Source organism: Erinaceus europaeus, chromosome 16, assembly GCF_950295315.1.
Source record: "Erinaceus europaeus chromosome 16, mEriEur2.1, whole genome shotgun sequence".
Classification (NCBI taxonomy): Eukaryota; Metazoa; Chordata; class Mammalia; order Eulipotyphla; family Erinaceidae; genus Erinaceus; species Erinaceus europaeus.
Window position 1 is genome coordinate 25,660,859 of NC_080177.1, and position 20,032 is coordinate 25,680,890.

Below are 20,032 nucleotides of genomic sequence, written 5' to 3' on the forward strand. Positions count from 1 at the left end.
CACAATGACAGAGAAAAGAAGAGAAATAAATAGAATTCTTAAAAGAAAGAAAGGCAGAAGCAGAGAGTGGGGAAAGACACCACAGCACTGAACTTTCCTCCAGTGCCGCTGTTGGATACATGGTAAAGCAGGCATGCTCCCAAGTGCCCTGTGCAGTGTTCTCTCTTTCTTAAAAATATTTATTTATTTATTTATTTATTTATTTGAAAGAGAGGAACAGAGAACCAGAAGATCGCTTTGGTATATGCATTGCCATGGATTGAACTTAACACCTCATGCTTGAGGGTCCAGCACTTTATCCACTGCACCACCTTGCAGGGTGCTCTTCCTGTCTCTGTCTCTCTACTTGAATGAAAACAGCCCCCCAGAACAATCACATCACACATGTCTAAGGCTCTAGCTCTGCAAAAAATAAAGACACCAAGCAAGTTAAAACTAAAAAGAGAAAAGATTGGAAGGAAATACAGCATGTTCAAAGTAGCTGACTTTTAGTAGTAGGATTTTTTTGCTTTTGCAAACTTTGCAGTTTCTTTTTCCTTTTTTGTATTTTTAAAAATATTCCCTTTTGTTGCCCTTGTTTTATTGTTGTAGTTATTATTGATGTCATTGTTGTTGGATAGGACAGAGAGAAATGGAGAGAGGAAGGGAAGGCAGAGAGGGGGATAGAAAGATAGACACAGAAAGCAGAAGTACACTAGAGTTTGCATCACCAGGTTCCAGGTGTCATCAGGATGCCAGCCAGACTTCCCTGGATTGAAGACCCCACCAATATGTCCTGGAGCTCAGCTTCCCCAGAGACCCACCCTAGTAGGGAAAGAGAGAGGCAGACTGGGAGTATGGACCGACCAGTCAACGCCCATGTTCAGCGGGGAAGCAATTACAGAAGCCAGACCTTCTACCTTCTGCAACCCACAATGACCCTGGGTCCATGCTCCCAGAGGGATAGAGAATGGGAAAGCTATCGGGGGAGGGGGTGGGATATGGAGATTGGGCGGTGGGAATTGTGTGGAGTTGTACCCCTCCTACCCTATGGTTTTGTTAATTAATCCTTTCTTAAATAAAAAAAAAATTAAAAAAAAAAAAAGAAAGATAGACACCTGTAGACTTGCTTCACCGCTCGTGAAGCAACGCCCCTGCAGGTGGGGAGCAGGCGGCTCAAACGGGGATCCTTACACTGGTCCTTGTGCTTTGCGCCACCTGAGCTTAAACCCGATGTGCCACCGCCGACTCCCAACTTTGCAGCTACTTTTCAAAGTTTATAATTAGAAGGAAAGATCAAATGCAAATTAGGTTAATGCCAAAAACCTTCATTATATATTCAAGAGAGAGGGCAAAGAAGACAATGCTTTCTTTAAAAAGATATATATGTCTTTATGTATGTACATATTTATACACATATGTATACATATATATTTATACACACATACATACACACATATAGTAGCACACCATATGTATTTTTTCTTTTTTTCCTTTTTTTATTTTCCCTTTTGTTGCCCTTGTTTTATTGTTGTAGTTATTATTGTTATTGATGTTGTTGGATAGGACAGAGAGAAATGGAGAGAGGAGGGGAAGACAGAAGGGGAGAAAAAGACACCTGCAGACCTGCTTCACTGCCTATGAAGTAAGTGACTTCCCTGCAGGTGGGGAGCCGGGGCTTGAACTGGGATCCTCACGATGGTCCTTGGGCTTTTCACCACGTGCGCTTAACCCGCTGCACTACCACCTGACCCCCCCCCTTTTTTTTTAATTGCCACAAGGATGATCACTAGGGCTTGGTGCCGGTACTACAAGTCCACTGCTCCTGGTGGCCATTTTTTTTTCCTTTTTCTTTCTAATTTTTATTAGATAGGACAGAAATAAATTGAGAGGGTAGAGGAGATAAAGAGAGGGAGAGAAAGACACCTGTAGACCTGCTTCACCACTTGTGAAACTGATCCCCTGCAGGTGGTGTGTGGGTGCTCAAACCCGAGTCCTTGCTCTTGGTAATATGTGCGCGTAACAAGTGCACCACCATCCATTCCCTCCCCCCCCCCTTTTTTTTTTGTCTTAATGTATATGTGTGACAGAGAAAGAAATTAGGGTGGGCAATAAAGAAATTAAAATAAATAAATAAAAAAAATTCCATGGGTTAAAAAAAAAAAAGAAAAGAAATTAGGGTGGGGGAGATAGCATAATAGTTATGCAAAGAGACTCTGGAGCCTAAGGCTCGAAGTCCCAGGTTCAGTCCCTACACAACCATAAGCCAGTTCTGAGTAGTGCTCTGGTTGAGGGGCGAAGGAGGGAGAGGGAGAGAGAAACTGGAGCACTGCTTTCACATTTACAGTGTTGGGGTTTAAACAGGAACTCACACATGCAAGTCCAGTGCTCTACCTAATGAGCCAGTCACTGTATGAAAATAAAACATACCATGATTCTGAACTTGCATTGTTTGACTATTAAGAATGGTCCTGGGGGTAGTCTGGGGGGGGGGGTAGTGCAGTGGCTTAAGCGCACGTGGTGCAAAGCGCAAGACCGGAGTAAGGATCCCGGTTCAAGCCCCCTCTCCCCACCTGCAGGGGAGTCACTTCACAGGCGGTGAAGCAGGTCTACAGGTGTCTATCTTTCTCTCCCCCTCTCTGTCTTCCCCTCCTCTCTCCATTTCTTTTTGTCCTAACTAACGATGACATCAATTACAACAATAATAATAACTACAATAATAATAAAAAAAACAAGGACAACAAGAGGGAAAATAAATAAATTTAAAAAAAGAATGGTCCTGGGGTCAAAGGGTGAATCTTGGACACAGTCTGTGGAAGATGAAATAATGTATTAGCATCAGTTTCTGTGGTTATATAAGCTATATCCTTTTTTTTTTTTTTTATCCTATTAGGAGATAGATGATAAAACATCCAGAAGTAATGGAACATCATCTTAAAAACTTACTCTTAGATGGTTCTGGAGGAAAAAAAAAGCTAAAAAGCTATTTAGACTATTCTTCAACTTTTTCTTCTGAGTTGAAATTATTTTCTAGTAATAAAAACAAAAATGGCCTGGGGAGTCAGCCTAATGGTTCTTCAAAAGACTTTCTTCTTTTCTTTTAATTTTTTAAAATCTTTATTGATTTTGAATAGAGACAGAGAGAAATTGTGAGGTAAGGGGGAATAGTAGCGGAAGAGAGACAGAGAGAAATCTACAGCCCTGCTTCACTCGTGAAGCTTTCCCCTACAGGTGGGGACCAAGGACTTGATCATGGATCCTTGCTCACTGTAATGTGTGCACTTAACCAGGTTTGCCACCACCTGGCTCCCTGCAAAAGACTTGTATGCATGAAGTACTGAGGTCCCAGTTTCAGTCCCCAGCACTACCATAAGCCAGAGTTGAGCAGTGTTCTGGTCTCTCACTGTGTCTCTCTTTCATTAAAATAAATAAGTATCAATTAATTAAGCTGGGGAAAGAGAAAAATATGGCTGTTATGCCTTGTTGGAGAGTCAGTCCTGCCACAATCTGAGTACCTGTGCCATGAAGCACCTCCCTCTGCACACAGCAAGGGCCTACTGGGCACCTTGGTCACCTCATTACATGGCTTTTCTGTCCGTTTTAGGGTCATATCGTCCACAACTGGAAGGTGCGATGGTTCATCCTTCAGCAGAACACGCTGCTATACTACAAGCTCGAAGGGGGTCAGAAAGTGACGCCTCCCAAGGGCCGGATCCTTTTGGATGGCTGCACCATCACCTGCCCCTGCCTAGAGTATGAAAACCGACCGGTAAGTGCTAGAGTCCCTGCTGCCTGGTTATGGTTTGTCCTGGACCCTCACACCTCTGGCCTGATTGGTGAAGGTGACTTGGGTGGCAGGAAGAGCAGAGTTATCACTGAACTTGTATCCTGGCTCCACAAGTATGTGATTACTGGCTAGTTGTTGAACCTCTCTGAACCTCAGCTCCTCATCTGTAAAATGGGGCAACATGACAGTTATCTCCTGTGGTTGTGATAAGAATCATCTGCCAGCACACTTTGTAGGCTAGGAGGCACTACAGAAATGCCATCTTGGGGCTCTGTATTATGGCATGCATTTCCTGTGGGGTGCATGTTCCAAAAGTTAGGGTTGTTCCATCCTTGTCATCCCAAAAGTATCTGAATCAATTATTTATTTATGTTATTTACCAGAACTCTGCTCACACCTCTGGTTTATAAGTGGTGTTGAGGATTGAACCTGTGATCTTTGGAGCCTCAGGCATGAAAGTCCTTTTACATAACCATTATCCTACTCCCAAGCCCTCAATCGGTTATTTATTGTGGGCCCATTATGTGGCAAGAGACTTGCTAGGTGTAGACAAGATTCATGGGAGAAAATGGTAAGCTTGCTTCCCCTTCATCTAGGGATTTTATTATGAAAGCAAGTTCTTACTTGAAAAGCATTCAGCATTCCAGATGATGACTCATACATTTTGTCTAGAAATTGCCCTATTTCTACAGAGGAGGAAGACAGCCTTAAAAGGTTGTCTGGGTTAGGTATGGCTTTAAAATATCCAAATAGAGATTTAGGCAAAGATCTGAAAACAGGGTACAGGCAGGTGAGAAGTCTGAAGTAAGGTGAGAGATGGGGACAGAAGGGTGCTGAGTGTGGCTGAAGGGGGAATGTTCACTGCGGGAGCAGCTGGAGATTGACTGGGGTCAGATGAAGGCAGTAGGGAGTCATTGAATGTTTTGAATGAGAAGAGACTGAGGAAACTTTTACAAAGACTGAAATGAAGGACTAAGCTCTTCCTAGTGAGATTACCAGATCCACAAAAGAAAATTCCTTCCTTCCTTCCGTCCTTCTTTCCTTCTTTAATTTTTTTTATTGTCGGGCTAGCTTCGCGGGTGGGAGAGAGAGACGACCAGGGACTCATGGCTGAGTGGTACTCAGTTCAGTCTTTATTCATGTGGAACGCAGCGCAATCTAAGCTATCTCTAAACACAGTCTTGTCCTTATATATCCTGAGGTGGAAGAGTCAGGTCCGAAGAGGATGAGCGTAGGATAGGGGGTGGGGAGAAGGAAAAAGCGCGAACCAGTGAGGACTATGACCCACATAGCCAATGACTGCCACCTCTCCAGATTCAAAGGAGGTCTCGAAACTTTACATCAGGCTCAACCTGACGCTGTGGACTGGCTACGGAAGAAGGGCAAACGCTAGAAGAAAAGAAAGTGAGGATTAAACCAATGCCCTGCAGGCAGGGTGGTGCTTAGTTAACAGTGGTTATGTAAGTAGAATACAGTGTTAAGCAGGGGGGATTAACCAATGAAACAGAAGGGGTCTTAGAAGCAGAATTTAGAAGCATACCAACATTTTATTAGCTTTATTTTGGGGGCAAAGACTGTCAGAAATGAAAAGAGTAGTGGGGAGATAGAGAGGGAGAGTCACCTGCAGCCCTGCTTCACCACTTGCAAAGCTTTCCCCCTGCAGGTGGGGACTGGGGGTTCGAACCTAGGTCCTTGAGCATTGTAACATGTGTGTTCAACTTGGTGTGTCACCACCTGGCTCCCCTCTTTTGTTCTTCTATGCATTTGTTTATTTTTTTTTACATTTATTTATTTATTTATTTATTTTTAAACTATTTTATTTGATAGAACAGAAAGAAATTGAGAGAGAGAGGCAGATAGAGAGGGAGAGAGACAGAGACATATGCAGAGCTACTCACCACTTGTGAAGCTTTCCTGCAGTGAGGACTGGGGTCTTGAATCTAGGTCCTGGGCATGGTAATACATAAATTTAACTAAGTTTGCCACACCCAGCCTAAGTCTTACTCTTCTCTGCTTTCTTATCATATTATTCTCTGACTTTTCAAGACCAATTTAAGAACCTTTTAAGTGTAAGGAGCAGTTACTGATGGTCGTTTCTGGGTAGGCAGATTTGCTGGAGTTATTCTTTTTTAACTTTTATATCTTTATTGGCTAGAGATAGCCAGAAATAGAGAGGAAGGGAGAGACAGAGAGACACCTGCAGCATTGCTTCACCACTTGCGAAGTTTCCACCCTGCTGGTGGGGGTCAGGGGCTTGAACCTGGGTCCTTGTGCACTGTAACACTTGCACTCAACCTGGTGCGCAACCACCCAGCCCCTACTGGTGTTATTAACCTCTATCATTTACATCTTTTTTTTTTCTCCTATGAGGAAACAAAAGGAGCTCTGAAAATAATCCAGACTTGAAATAAGACAAAAATTAGGGATGAGCACGAGAGTACATTATAAAGGCAACTTGGGGGGGAATTGACTGACAGGCTCTCAAAGCATGGAAGAAGGAGTAATACCTTTCCATTCAAAAAGGCTTTGAAGGGAGTTGGGCAGTAGCACAGCGGGTTAAGCGCAGGTGGCAAGGATCCCTGTCCGAGCTCCCGGCTCCCCACCTGCAGGGGAGTCGCTTCACAGATGGTAAAGCAGGTCTGCAGGTGTCTGTCTTTCTCTCCCCCTCTCTGCCTTCCCCTCCTCTCTCCATTTCTCTCTGTCCTATCCAACAATGATGACATCAATAACAACAACAGTAGTAACTACAACAATAAAACAATAAGGGCAACAAAAGGGAATAAATAAAAATTAAGAAAAAAGAGGCTTTGAAGGTGAAATACTATTCTACCATTTCCACTTCAAACTTGCAGATGCCACTGGTTTAAAGAGAGTGAGACAAGGAGTCTTCCTGTTCGGGTGAGAAAGGGATGACTGGAGACTTGCTACCTCATCTTCCTTCTAGACTCCTAAGATCAAACATAATGCTAAATAGTAGATGCTTAGGTAATACTTCTTGAATAAATGTTCAATAAAAGAGAAAGATTTATGGAAATGATTTTTTAATATTTATTTTATTTATTTATTCCTTTTGTTGCCCTTGTTGTTTTATTGTTGTAGTTATTATTGTTGTTGTCGTTGTTGGATAGGACAGAGAGAAATGGAGAGAGGAGGGGAAGACAGAGAGGAGGAGAGAAAGATAGACACCTGCAGACCTGCTTCACCGCCTGTGAAGTGACTCCCCTGCAGGTGGAGAGCCGGGGTTCGAACCGGGATCCTTATGCCAGTCCTTGTGCTTTGCGCCACCTGCGCTTAACCCGTTGCGCTACAGCCCGACTCCCGGAAATTATTTTTAAGAAGGAAAATATTGGGGGTTGGGTAGTAGAGCATTGGGTTAAGCGCACATGGTGTGAAGTGCAAAGACCGGCGCAGGGATCCCATTTCAAGCCCCCGGCTCCCCACCTGCAGGGGGGTCGCTTCACAGGCGGTGAAGCAGGTCTGCAGGTGTCTGTCTTTTTCTCTCCCTCTCTGTCTTCCCCTCCTCTCTCCATTTCTCTTTGTCCTATTCAACAACAACAATAGCAGTAACAATAGGAAGGGCAACAAAAATGGGGGGAAAATGGCCTCCTGGAGCAGTGGATTTGTAGTGTAGGCACTGAGCCTCAGCGATAACCCTGAAGGCTAAAAAAAAAAAAAGAAGGAAAATGTCTTTTTTCTAAGTGAAGTTGACTCTAGATTTCCATAAATTAAGCCCTACAACTTGTACATTAACCTGTTGACTTAATGTCCCTTAATAATCTTTAAGAAATAGTGGTGTGGGAGCCAGATGATGGCACACCTGGTTAAGCACAAACATTACAGTGCAAAAGCACCTGGGTTTAAGCCCCTGGTACCCACCTGCAGGGGGAAAGCTTCACAAATGGAAGCAGGGCTACAGGTATCTCTCTGTCTCTTCCCCTCTCTATCATCCCCTCCCCTCTCAATTTCTATGTCTCTATCCAATACTAAATTAAGTAAATAAATAAATAAGATTTTTTAAAGGGGGAGGAGGGAGAAAACCGTAAGGCTAAAAAGGACTTTCTAGACTGTGCTTAAAAATTAAAAAAAGAGAAGAAGAAAGAAAGGAAGGGAGGAAGGAAGAAAGAAAAAGAGAAGGAAGGAAGGAAGGAAAGAAAGAAAGAAAGAAAGAAAGAAAGAAAGAAAGAAAGAAAGAAAGAAAAGAGAAACAATGGTATGGACTGGGAGGAAGCAGCAGTCAGCATGCTGGACTAGTATGCATGATGTGTGTGATGTGCCAAATTTAATCCCTAACAATGCTTATGCCAAAGTGATGTGGTAGTTCTCTCTCATAAACAAATAAATACTTTATGAAACAGGCCCAGGAACTACAATGAATAGCACATTTAAGTCATATATATATATATATACTCTTTTTTTTTTTTTTTTTCCACCAGAGCACTACTTAGCTCTGGTTTATGGTGGTGCAGGGGGATTGAACCTGGGACTTCAGAACATCAGGCATGAGAGTCTCTTTGCATAACCATTATGTTATCTACCCCCGCTGAACTCTTTTTTTTTTAAAGAAAAAAAGATTTACTTATGCTTTAATATTTTATATATTTAATGAGAGGCCAGAATACTGCTCAGCTCTGGCATATGGTGGTGCTGGGGATTGAATCTGGGTCCTCAGAACCTCAGGAATGAAAGTCTTTTACAGAACCATTATGCTATCTCCCCAGCCCAACACACAGGACTGTTGAGCACCACATCCCATAGACCAGACTGATGCTCTGGTTCTCCCTCTTTTCCTCCCAAATAAACAAAACAAAACAAAACAAAACACAAAAAAATAAATACATCTTTTGCAACCTTGGAAATAATGCAGTGAATAACACACTGAACCTTCAAGCATGAGGTCCCAAGTTTGATTGCCAAAATTGCATGTACAGAGTGATGCTCTGGTTCTTTCTTATAAAGAAATAAATGAATAACTAACTGAACAGATATTTGAAATAGTTAATAAATATCTGAATCAACCCAACAAAAACAGAGCTAAAGTTCTGGTAGAATGGACTGGAGATAGGAGAGCTTTTTCCAGCTATCGAAAATAGGAATAGGTTGCATTGACTAACCAGACTTGTAAGCTTGTGCCAGTTCTATGTAGACTGCTCAAATTGCCATCTGTGTTCAGATCCGTCTGACTTGAATCCATTTTCAGTTCAGCAGGTGGCTGTCAGAGGAAATGAGGTTTCTCTGTGTTCTTTTAGGCCTAGACACTATCAGGATCAGGGAGGTAAAATGCTTAGCAAGTGGTCTGTCTCTTAATGTCACATAGTATGCTCAGAAAGGCTGCCTTAGGAGGAGGGAGTCCCTTGTCACTGGAGATGTCGAGGCAGTCTGCTGAGGCATGGGTGCAGGGGTGAGTTTCCAACCATCCTCAACCGTACGTCTTCTAGCTTGACTGTGGTCCACCATTTTTTATGCTGGCCCAGCATTCTCTCGCCTGCTTGGCCTCTGGGCACTGCTCTGACTGGCTGTCTCTCCTGCAGCTCCTCATTAAGCTGAAGACTCGAACATCCACGGAGTACTTTCTGGAGGCCTGTTCTCGAGAGGAGAGGGATGCCTGGGCCTTCGAGATAACAGGAGCAATTCATGCTGGGCAGCCTGGGAAGGTGCAGCAGCTCCACATATTGAAAAACTCCTTCAAACTGCCCCCTCACATCAGCCTGCAGTGAGTGCCTGACCTGACCTGTCCTTACTACTCACCCTACCTGGCTTTGCTGCAGTTTCTTCCATGTGCAGCTTCCCCCCCCCCCCCCCCCCCCCCACAGCACTGCTCAGCTCTGGCTTATGGTGGTATTTGGAATTGAATTTGAGGCCTTGGAGCCTCAGGCATGAGAGTCTGTTTGCATAACCATTTTCTTTTTTAAAGTTTAAAAAAAAATTTATTTATTTATTCATGAGAAATGATGAGAGAAAGAGAAAGAACAAGACATCACTCTGGTACATGTGCTGCCGGGGATTGAACTTGGGACCTGACCTTATGCTTGAGAGTCCAAAGCCTTATCCACTGCACCACCTCCCGGACCACTGCATAACCATTTTCTTATCTCTCCTACCTGGGTCTCATTTCTTGCCTGGCTGGTTCCCTCACTGCTTCAGGGCAGTGGACTGGTAGTGTCTTGTGTCTTTCTCTCAGCCTGGGAGTGGCACTGTCTACCCTCCCTGCACCTGCTTAATCTCCTGCAGCCTCTGCTGCTTCTGCCCACCTCCGTGACTTGAGAGTACCCTTCAGTTTCCGCCAGGGTGTTCAGGGCTGTGCCACAGCTCCCCAGGAAGCTCCCCCTAACAAACCATTTGTCTGTATGCAGCCTGATGGCAAGAGTGATATGTTGTGGGAGCAGCTGCCTTCTCCCTTGTTCATCCATATAGGAAACAGTGTCAGAGGGCCTGACCACATGCTGTGCACTGCACTGGATGTGCAGTAGATACAGAATGCAATAGACAAGGTCTCCTCGCAGGGATTTTCCTACCCGAATGCAGAGGGAGCAGATCTTTATTGGTAGCAGGAGTCACCCCACACGGCAGGAGGAAAGCAGCCTGGTCAGTGGTGGAGGCCATATTCTATAAAGGAAGGGTCTCCCATCATGGACAGCGCTACAACAGTCCATCGGCAGAAACACCCAAGTTCCCCGGCAGTAGAACTGTTACGCCTGCAAAGGTGTGCTGTAAGTCTATTCCTGGGCTCACAATACAACTCCACACAGGCCCTGAAACTTCACTGTGCATCTAGGGTGCTGCTAATCCATGGCAAGTGCAGGGAGGGGCAGTGGTCTAGAAGTAAGAGTGAATTTAAATGATGGTGACTTTGAGAGGAGGGTTCTGGACTTAGTGTACCAAGGCATAGAGAATCCCATTGCACATTCTTTTTATTTATTTATTTATACCAGAGCACTGCTTAGCTCTGGCTTATAGTCATACTGGGGACAGAAGTTGGGACCTCAGAGCTTACCATTAGGCTACCCCCCCCACTATGCACTCTTTTCTTTTAAATTAAAAGTCACTGTTGTTTTACTTTACTACAGAAAAAAAAAAAAAAAAACCTATCTGGGCTGGGAGTATGGATCGACCTGTCAATGCCCATGTTCAGCGGGGAAGCAATTACAGAAGCCAGACCTCCCACCTTCTGCAACCCACAATGACCCTGGACTATCGGGAGGGGGGGGATATGGAGTTCTGGTGGTAGGGATTGTGTGAAGTTATACCTCTCTTGTCCTTTGGTTTTTGTCAGTGTTTTCTTCTTTTTTTTTTTTAAGATTTATTTTTTAATATTTATTATTTTCTCCCTTTTGTTGCCCTTGTTGTTTTATTGTTGTAGTTATTATTGCTGTCGTTGTTGGATAGGACACAGAGAAGTGGAGAGAGGAAGGGAAGACAGAGGGGGGAGAGAAAGATAGACACCTGCAGACCTGTTTCACCAGCTGTGAAGCTACTCCCCTGCAGGTGGGGAGCTGGGGGCTTGAACCAGGATTCTTACGCTGGTCCTTGTGCTTTGCACCACGTGCACTTAACCCATTGTGCTACCGCCCAACTCCCAGTGTTTTCTTTTTATAAATAAAATTTTTTTTTAAATGCCTGCCTGGTACAGGAATATTATACTATTTAGAGGAGTGAGAAGAAAATATCCTGAAAACCTCCCACTCAGATTCTAAGTCAACACTCCTCTTTCTTTGTGGCCTGTAGTGCAGCTAGTTGCCACTTACATTATGCCCTTAGCAGCGACTCTTGGGCTCTTTCTTGTACCTGTCCATATGAGGAGGGTCCCTTTATTCTGTCTTCCTTCCACACAGCCGCATAGTGGACAAGATGCATGACAGCAGTAGTGGAATCCGGCCAAGTCCCAACATGCAACAGGGCAGCACCTATAAAAAGACCTTCGTGGGTGAGTCCCCACTCTCTGGCTGGGAACCCTAGGACATGTATTCTGGGACTCAGCCATACTCCGCATAACCTGTATTGAGATCAGAGCTGGTGAGATGACTGCAAGCAGCTGCCTAGCCATTGCTCTGTGGAGTAGGTGTGTCTTACAGTGGGCTCCTGGGTCCAGCTCCAAGGTCAAGGTCAGTGAGGTCATGGCCAGGCACCCTGGAAGAGGCTGGTCTGCAGCCTGTCATCTGACTGGGGCTGTTCTGTCCCAATGCAGGCTCCTCTTTGGTCGACTGGCTCATCTCCAACACCTTCTCAGCCAACCGTCTGGAAGCAGTGACTCTGGCTTCCATGCTCATGGAGGAAAACTTCCTCAAGCCAGTAGGCTCTCGAAGCTTGGGAGCCATTCGCTCTGGGGATCTGGTCGAGCAGTTCCTGGATGACTCCACAGCCCTGTATACTTTTGTAAGTTTGGGAGTGGATTACTCTTGTAACAGTGTCACTGGAAAGGATGAGACCGGAGAACACAGGGCTAGAGGGCTCAGTCATGGACCACAAGAGGCCTCATGAGAGTTTAAGGCTATGGAGGGAGAGACAGCTTTACCTCAGGTAGAAGGGGGTTTCATATATGTGTATAGTTGTTGGATAAAGAGAGAGAGAAATTGAGAGGGAAGGGGGGTATGCAGAGGGAGAAAGAGAGACTGCCTGCAGATCTGCTCCACCACTTTGTGAAGCTTCCCTCCTGCAGGTGGAGACTGGGAATTTGAACTTGGGTCATTGTGCATTGTAGCATGTGTGCTCAACCAGGTATGCCACACCCAACCCAGAATGAGTTTTCTGCATTAAGGAATTTCCTTGCCCCTTTGGTCAACCCCATAGCCTGAAACTGGAACATTTTTGTAACAGAGTCCTTGATCTCACTTCCCACTAGGCTGAGAGCTACAAGAAGAAATCAAGCCCCAAAGAAGAAATCGATCTTAGCTCGGTGGAGTTAAGTGGCACAGTGGTAAAACAAGGCTATCTGGCTAAGCAGGTATGGCTGCCTTTGAGAAGGGAGAAGTGGACACCTTTTAAACTCTTGGGAGGCAGGACTGACCCCAAAGGGTAGGAGGACTAATATTTCTACTTCTCTGGGGCACTCATTATCAGCAGAATCAGCTAGAAGAGGAGCCAGCACAGCTAAAGGGAGCAAGTCAAAGGGCAAAGAAGGAGTCTCAGACACAAAAGATATTTAGGGGAAATGTAATAACCACATATATGTAATATATGTAATAACAAGTAATAACCACATTAAACAAATACTGAGGACCCTGTCCATCTCTGGAATGACACTACCAGCTAGGCAGTGTTTAAAAGCAGACAATGGGGGGGGCAGGTGTAATGCAGTGGGTTAAGCTTAAGGACATAGTGTGAAGTGCAAGGACTGATGTAAGGGTCATGGTTCGAGCCCCTGGCTCCCCATCTGTAAGGGGTCGATTCACAAGCGGGGAAGCAGATCTGCAGGTATATCTTTCTTTCCCCCTCCTCTCTTGATTTCTCTCTGTCCTATGCAGCAACAACAGCAGTAATGACAACAATAACAAGGGCAACAAAAATGGGAAAGATGGCTTCCAGGAGCAGCAGATTCGTAGTGCAGGCACCAAGCCTCAGCGATAACCCTGGAGTGAAAAAAAAAAAAAAGATCTGTGAATAAGATCACCACATCCCAGCAGTATAAGTAGGCCTTCTGCACACCCTTCGTGCTTGTGCACACCTGACCTACTGTGTGAATGTGTCTATCTCTATGATGACTTAGACATTTCCCAGAGTCACTTGGGCTGTCCTGCTTCATGCATTCTAGAATCCCCGTTTGCTCTTGGTCATCAACCATTTGTACCATGACCAGTCTTGCCCAGGCTTGTTTTTGCTTCTCCTTGACCTGTCTGAAGTCTAGAGAGGGGAGGCAGTGAGACCCTGGATACAGGGGCTGTGGGAGGGGCCTGGGTGTTCTCAGACTAGAGGGCCAGGAAGATTTGTCATTTAACGTTTGAAACCAGAGAATCTCTCTCCCCCCTTCTCTCTCTTCCTCTCTCTCTCTCTCACACACACATCTTAACACATTTAGATCTCAGCATGTAATCAGTCATTTCTCACTTTCTGATATAGAATGTTAAATGTGGGAACCAGGCAGTGTCACACCTGGTTAAGCGCTCACATGAAAGTTTACAAGGACCCAGGTTCAAGCGCCTGGTTCCTGTCTTCAGAGGGAAAGCTTCCCAAGTGGTGAAGTAGGAATGCAGGTGTCTATCTCTCCCACCCCTCTCAATTTCTGTCTTGGTTCAATAATAAATAGAAGTATTTAAAAAAAAGAATGCTAAATGTGGTTCTGCCATCATGTATCCAAATTCGCTGCTCTCTACTTCTTGTTCCCACAGATGTTTGAGTTTTTTTTATACCATGTCATATTGTAGTCATAATTTACTAATTTTCTCTAACTCATCAAAGAATTGCTCTCTGAGTTTCAAGTAGAAGTATTACTACTTTGGTTTTTTTTTTTTAAGTTTTTTATTATTAATTTTCCCTTTTGTTGCCCTTGTTTTATTGTTGTTGTTGGATAGGACAGAGAGAAATGGAGAGAGGGGAAGACGGGGAGAGAAAGCAACTCCCTTGTGATATGGACTCCCTTGTGAAGCGACTCCCCTGCAGGTGGGGAGCCAGGGCTTGAACCAGGGTCCTTACTCTGGTCCTTGCACTTTGCGCCATGTGCGCTTAACCCGCTGCGCTATTGCCCGATTCCTGTTTTTTTTTTTTTTTTTTTTGAGACACCACACCACTTTTGTATTCACACATACATATCACACCCACCCAAGACCACATCAAAGCTTTCTTCAATACAGTGGGAGTTGAACTTGAACCTGAGTCATGCACATGGCAAAATATCTCACTGCCCAAATGGCCTTCTGCTTGTTTGGGGACTAAGTTGGTGCTTAAAATGTTGGTGCCTTTGATTCAAGCTTGCCTGTGAGTTCTCAATCCAGCTCCTACCTACTGCCTTCCGTTCTTGTCCTTCTCTTTGCCCTGAGTGGTGTCCACATAATGCTCCTGTCCTTTAGCACCAATCTTCCTTAACTTTGTCAACTCAACTTAATGTGACAGTGTTTATAAGTGTCACTGAGCAGAGAAACACATGAACACTGGTGTAGTCCTTGGGGTGGCTGTGAACTTTTTCTAGAAAGTAGTCTCACTGGAGCAGGCTGACTCAGAGGTTTTGCTGTAATTAACATGGAAGTGTGAGATGACTAAGAGTTGTCACCAGTGAGCCTTGAACCCTTTCTTTGCTGCAGGGGCACAAGAGGAAAAACTGGAAGGTGCGGCGTTTTGTACTGAGGAAGGACCCAGCTTTTCTGCACTACTACGACCCTTCCAAAGTGAGTGCCGGCTGCTCGGTGGCTGTGTTGCTTTTGGTGCTTCTCTTTCAGCATAGCAAGGCCTGGCTGTGCTTCTTTTCCTTTCTCTCACATTTCTCCTACTTCCGCCTCACCATGTCATACCTTCCACAGTGCAGGTTACTCCTAAGTTCTATGCTTTTATTCTTTGTTCCCCCACATTTCCCCTCTTCCATTATTATTACACCATTGCCCACATTTCTGCCATCATGTAGGGGAAGTAATGGGGTATGTGTTGTGTGTTTATGAAGCTAGAGCCTTGTGTATGTACAATTTTACAACTCCAGACACCTCTTTATTCACTTTTTTTAAAATTTTTATTGCCAACAGTATTATTACTAGGGTTTGGTGCCTACACTATGAATCCACCTTTCCTGCCAGCATTTTTTTTAAACCAGAGCACTGCTCAGTTTGGATTATGGTGGTGCAAGGGATTGCACCTAGGACTTTGGAGCTTCAGGAGTAACAGTCTCTTTGCATAAATACTGCTGGGAAATTGTGCAGATGCAGTCACATCTGCCATGATGTCCCCTCAGGCTACTGCTAGTTCCTGTGAGAGTTGGGGGACATTCTCGGAGTGCCTGGAGTGCCTGTTGTGCCCTCAGGGCATTGTCTATTTCCCCCGCCATATTTGGAGTGCTTTGGCCACTCCTCCCCCCTCCCATTCTCCTATCCTATCCTGGAGTGCTATGGTTATTCCTCCCTCTTCCCATTCTCGAGAAAGCTGCTCCTATAAAAGCCCTTCTTCCGCACCTTGCTCTCTTGCCAGCGCTTCACTTCGGTGTTCAGACGCAGGAAAGGTTACTGCGTGAGGTGGCCATTTTCGCTACCTCCACGTGGCCCAACCTGCTTTCTCTAGCACCCAACTCTGAGGTGCCAGCGCAAATAAAGATTTGTGTTCCCTCTTCGCTCCGGACCTCCTCTCTCTCTTCTCGGCGGCACACAACAACAAAATACTATGCTATCTCCCCAGCCTACAACCCATTTAAAAAAAAATAATAATTATGGAGATAGAGAAATTGAGAGGGAAGGGGGTATAGAGACCTGCAGCACTATTTCACTGCTTGTGAAGAGTCCCTCCTATAGGTGGTTTGAACCTGGATCCTTGTGCATGTTGACATATACCTTCTAACAGTTGTGACACTACCCCCCTTTTTTCATTCAGAGTAAGGAGAGACACCACAGCACCAGAGCTTCCTCTGGTACCACTCCCATGTGATGCTGTGTGCACATTGCAAGACATGCACCCTATCTAGTGAATCTCTCCAGCCTAACTTTCATCACCTGGGGAGGACAAACGGGGTTTCTCCAAAACTAGCTGTGTGGCTACAGAAGGTGGGGTGAGCTGATAGGACTCCTAACTACAACTTCTTATCCTGTCCAACTTCTGCAGCTGCCATTTCTTGTCCCCACAGACATTATTTCTTTTATAATATCACATTGAAGTTATAACTTACTAAATTTTCTCTAACTCAAAGAATTGCTATTCTGAATTTCTGATACCATCTAGTTAAGTACACATAGTACTTACTATGCTCAAGGACCTGCACAAGGAATTAGGTTCAAGCCCCTGCTCCCCACCTGGAGCTAGGATGCTTCACAAGCCTTGAAGCTGGTTTGCAGGTGTCTTTTCTCTCTCCCTTCTCAATTTTCCTCTGTCCTATTGAATAAAATGTGGGGAAAAATGGCCACCAGGAGCAGTGGATTCTTAGTGCTGGCACTATGCCCCAGTGATAACCCTGGAGACAAATAAAAGTATCACTACATGAATAACTCATCTATTGTTAATTCTAGTTGAAACAAAGACCTAGCTGGCCTGTCAGCCTTGGTGTGTGATTTTCATCTTGCTTTTGAAATAGTAGACTGGACAGTTCCTTCCTGAAGTCAGGAACCACCCCCACACTAAGCCCAGAGTGTGGATGAGTCCCTTGGGACCACATGGAGGGCTGTGAAATGAAACACAAACTTTTATTACTGGTTATTATTTTACTGTATTACTAATAAAGGGACATGTGATATCCGAAGTTCAAACTCATCTATTGCAAATAATTTTCACTTACTTCTTCAGCTGAGTTAAGGTAAGGCGTAATGCTTCTTTTCACCCATTCATACAGTTCCTAGTCAGATCTTTTTTCTCTGCAGGAAGAGAGCCGTCCAGTGGGCGGGTTTTCTCTTCGTGGTTCACTTGTGTCCGCCCTTGAGGATAATGGTGTTCCCACTGGTAAGGTGCAACTTCAGCAACCCCCCCCAACCCCCACACCCAGCTTAAAGATATTGAGCCTCCTTTATATACTTTTGAGAAAGTTCTGCTGATGAGGGACTAAGCTATAGTTGCTGATTAGGACTTCTCAATGAAACAGTAAGTTTTGAAGCCAACTTCATAATTAAGAGAAAAGGCCATGTGAGGTGTTTTCTTAGTGCTCAATATAACTTAATAATCTTTGTCTTCAATATTCTTGGCTCCCATCCTTAAAGACTCTTAAGCCTTCACCTAATAGTAGTATAATGCATAAGGGCTAGCCTAGCAATATGCTTTAGCATCTGTTATCTCACTAATTTCATAAGCAGCTAGGGTAGGAAAACAGTATTATTCTCATCTTACAGATGTGTAAACTGAGGTCCAAAAAAAGTTAAACAAGCCAACTTCTAATACCTGTCAACTTTTAGTATAAACATTGGATTCTGTGGTTGGTATAGAGGGCAGGCCAAGACTTCTGAAAATACCCAGACATACTTAAGACACAGACAAGGAAGAGGGAATAGAAGAAAAAGGGCCCCAAGCATGTAATGGGATTCAACCATATACATTTGCATTTAGGAAAATTTACTGTCTTTGTGTCAGTTGCCTTTTCAGCAGGTTGTAGCTGAAAGCATTTTCACTCACTCAGATTTTTCTTTCTGCCTAGGGGTTAAAGGAAATGTCCAGGGGAATCTCTTCAAAGTGATTACTAAAGATGACACACACTATTATATTCAGGCCAGCAGCAAGGCTGAGCGAGTTGAGTGGATTGAAGCTATCAAAAAGCTAACGTGACAGTGACAAGGACTTCTCTCTTCTACTACATGATACAGATAGGATTTCCAGAAGAATGGGAGTGTTAAGACTTTGTTTTTTGCATATATTGTACTACTTTAAAGTGAGATTGGTGAAGTTTCTCAGATTCCACTTGGCAAATGGTGCTATTTCCTTTCTACCTTCATGTTAATAACTCACAAAGACTAGAACTGACATTGGACACCAGTCTCTCCATTTCTGCCTATCAGCTTAGCCAGCCAGCCATTTCTGACACCAAACAAAGAAGGTTGTCTTGTTTTAACACTAATTGCCCAGTGTAATACTGTCTCTGAAATACTATCAGGAACTCCTTTGGAATAAAAATTGTCAAATTGTCATTTGTTTCTGACTATTAGAATTCTTATACAATCTTTTAGTTTCCAAAGTTTACTCATGCTTGAGGCTATATACACAAGCTAATTATGAAAACATTTCAAGCAATCTATTACCAAGACAGGCTTTGTTCTAAAATGGGGACGGTGACAAAATTCTGAACATTCAGGAAACATTGTCATGCTTTGAAAAATACACTGATATAGGTATTATACACTGCAGAGAAGTCATAAACTTGAAAGATCAGGCACATGTACAAAAAACACCAAAAACATCCCTGGTAAAAATTACAGCTTTTCTGTAATTTTTTAGCAGCATCTATTAGAGACGAAATTTAGTTTATAAATAAACACTATCTGGGAAAAGTGGGCACCAAAAAGCTTTACCAGTTAGGTTAATCTGTAGTGAAAAGTCTGTATTGTACAATTATTAAAATTTTTTATTATGTCTGTTTACACACTGATTTGGCACAAACTACTGCCAGTACTTTTGCAAGAACAACTGGTAGAATTGTCACTGTTACTAAGGGGAGTACATACTTCCAGAACGCTTAAAAACTAGCCTTCTAATCCTGGTTTAAGCCCCCGGCTTCCCATCTGCAGGGGAGTCACTTCACAGGCAGTGAAGCAGGTCTGCAGGTGTCTATCTTTCTGTCCCCGTCTTCCCCTCTTCTCTCCATCTCTCTGTCCTATATAACATCAATAACAACTACAACAACAAAAAAAGGGCAACAAAAGGGAATATATATATATATATATACGTATATATATATACACTAGCTTTAAGTAACTTGGACTGTCATCTTTAGCCCTGCTTCACCACCTGTGAAGCTTTCCCCCTGCAGGTGGGGACCAGGGCTTGAACCTGGATCCTTTTGTGCACTGTAACGTGTGTGCTTCAACAGCTGTGCTACCACCTGTCATCTCTTAATCTTGTCTAGAGTGTCTGATCTGAATAATCAGGAATTTCAAACTGTTGAGGTTTTGTTTTATTCATTCCATTTAAGAGACTGCTTTTTAAAGCACCATTTCCCACCTGGCATCACACCAAGGTCTGTTCTGGAATTTCTTATTGCATTTGGAATGCCAATAACTATTTTTCTGAATTAAATAGCACTTGGCTTGATGGTTTGACTCAAAAGTTGGCACAATTGCACCTCACTCTACATAGTAGATGGCATCATTTTTAAGTGCTAGGAAGTACTGATAAATGAGCATCTGTTGGAGGCAAACCAGGGAACACTGCTTGCCAAAGTACTACTACTACTGCTTACATTTTAAAAACCCTGAGCCATTTTTTTTTTTTTTTGATAGGACAGAAAAATGGAGAGGAGAGGAAGACAGAGATGGGGAGAGAAAGATAAGACACCTGTAGACCTGCTTCACCGCTTATGAAGCAACTTCCCTGCAAGTGGGCTGAGCCATTTTGTGATCTTAATGTTCAAACTAGGTCCCTTGAGCTGAGTAATAACCATACTTAACATGATGCAGTGCCTGGAATGTCTCTGTAGGTTCTCATTAAATATTTTGAGTATTATCCAGACTATTA

At 43.8% G+C, this 20,032-nt stretch overlaps 1 protein-coding gene across 1 annotated transcript in view; it reads left to right on the top strand.

Moving 5' to 3' along the window:
* Positions 1-18,489, top strand: part of PLEK2 (pleckstrin 2) — a 30,689-nt gene extending 12,200 nt beyond the window's left edge. The window contains exons 2-9 of the mRNA XM_007525814.3: positions 3,584-3,748; positions 9,295-9,476; positions 11,596-11,687; positions 11,949-12,136; positions 12,603-12,704; positions 14,995-15,078; positions 17,239-17,317; positions 18,003-18,489. Of these exons, the coding sequence (XP_007525876.1) occupies positions 3,584-3,748; positions 9,295-9,476; positions 11,596-11,687; positions 11,949-12,136; positions 12,603-12,704; positions 14,995-15,078; positions 17,239-17,317; positions 18,003-18,130 (1,020 nt within the window). The 3' untranslated portion in view covers positions 18,131-18,489. The remainder of the gene's footprint in view (positions 1-3,583; positions 3,749-9,294; positions 9,477-11,595; positions 11,688-11,948; positions 12,137-12,602; positions 12,705-14,994; positions 15,079-17,238; positions 17,318-18,002) is intronic.
* The last annotated feature ends 1,543 nt before the right edge of the window (positions 18,490-20,032 follow it).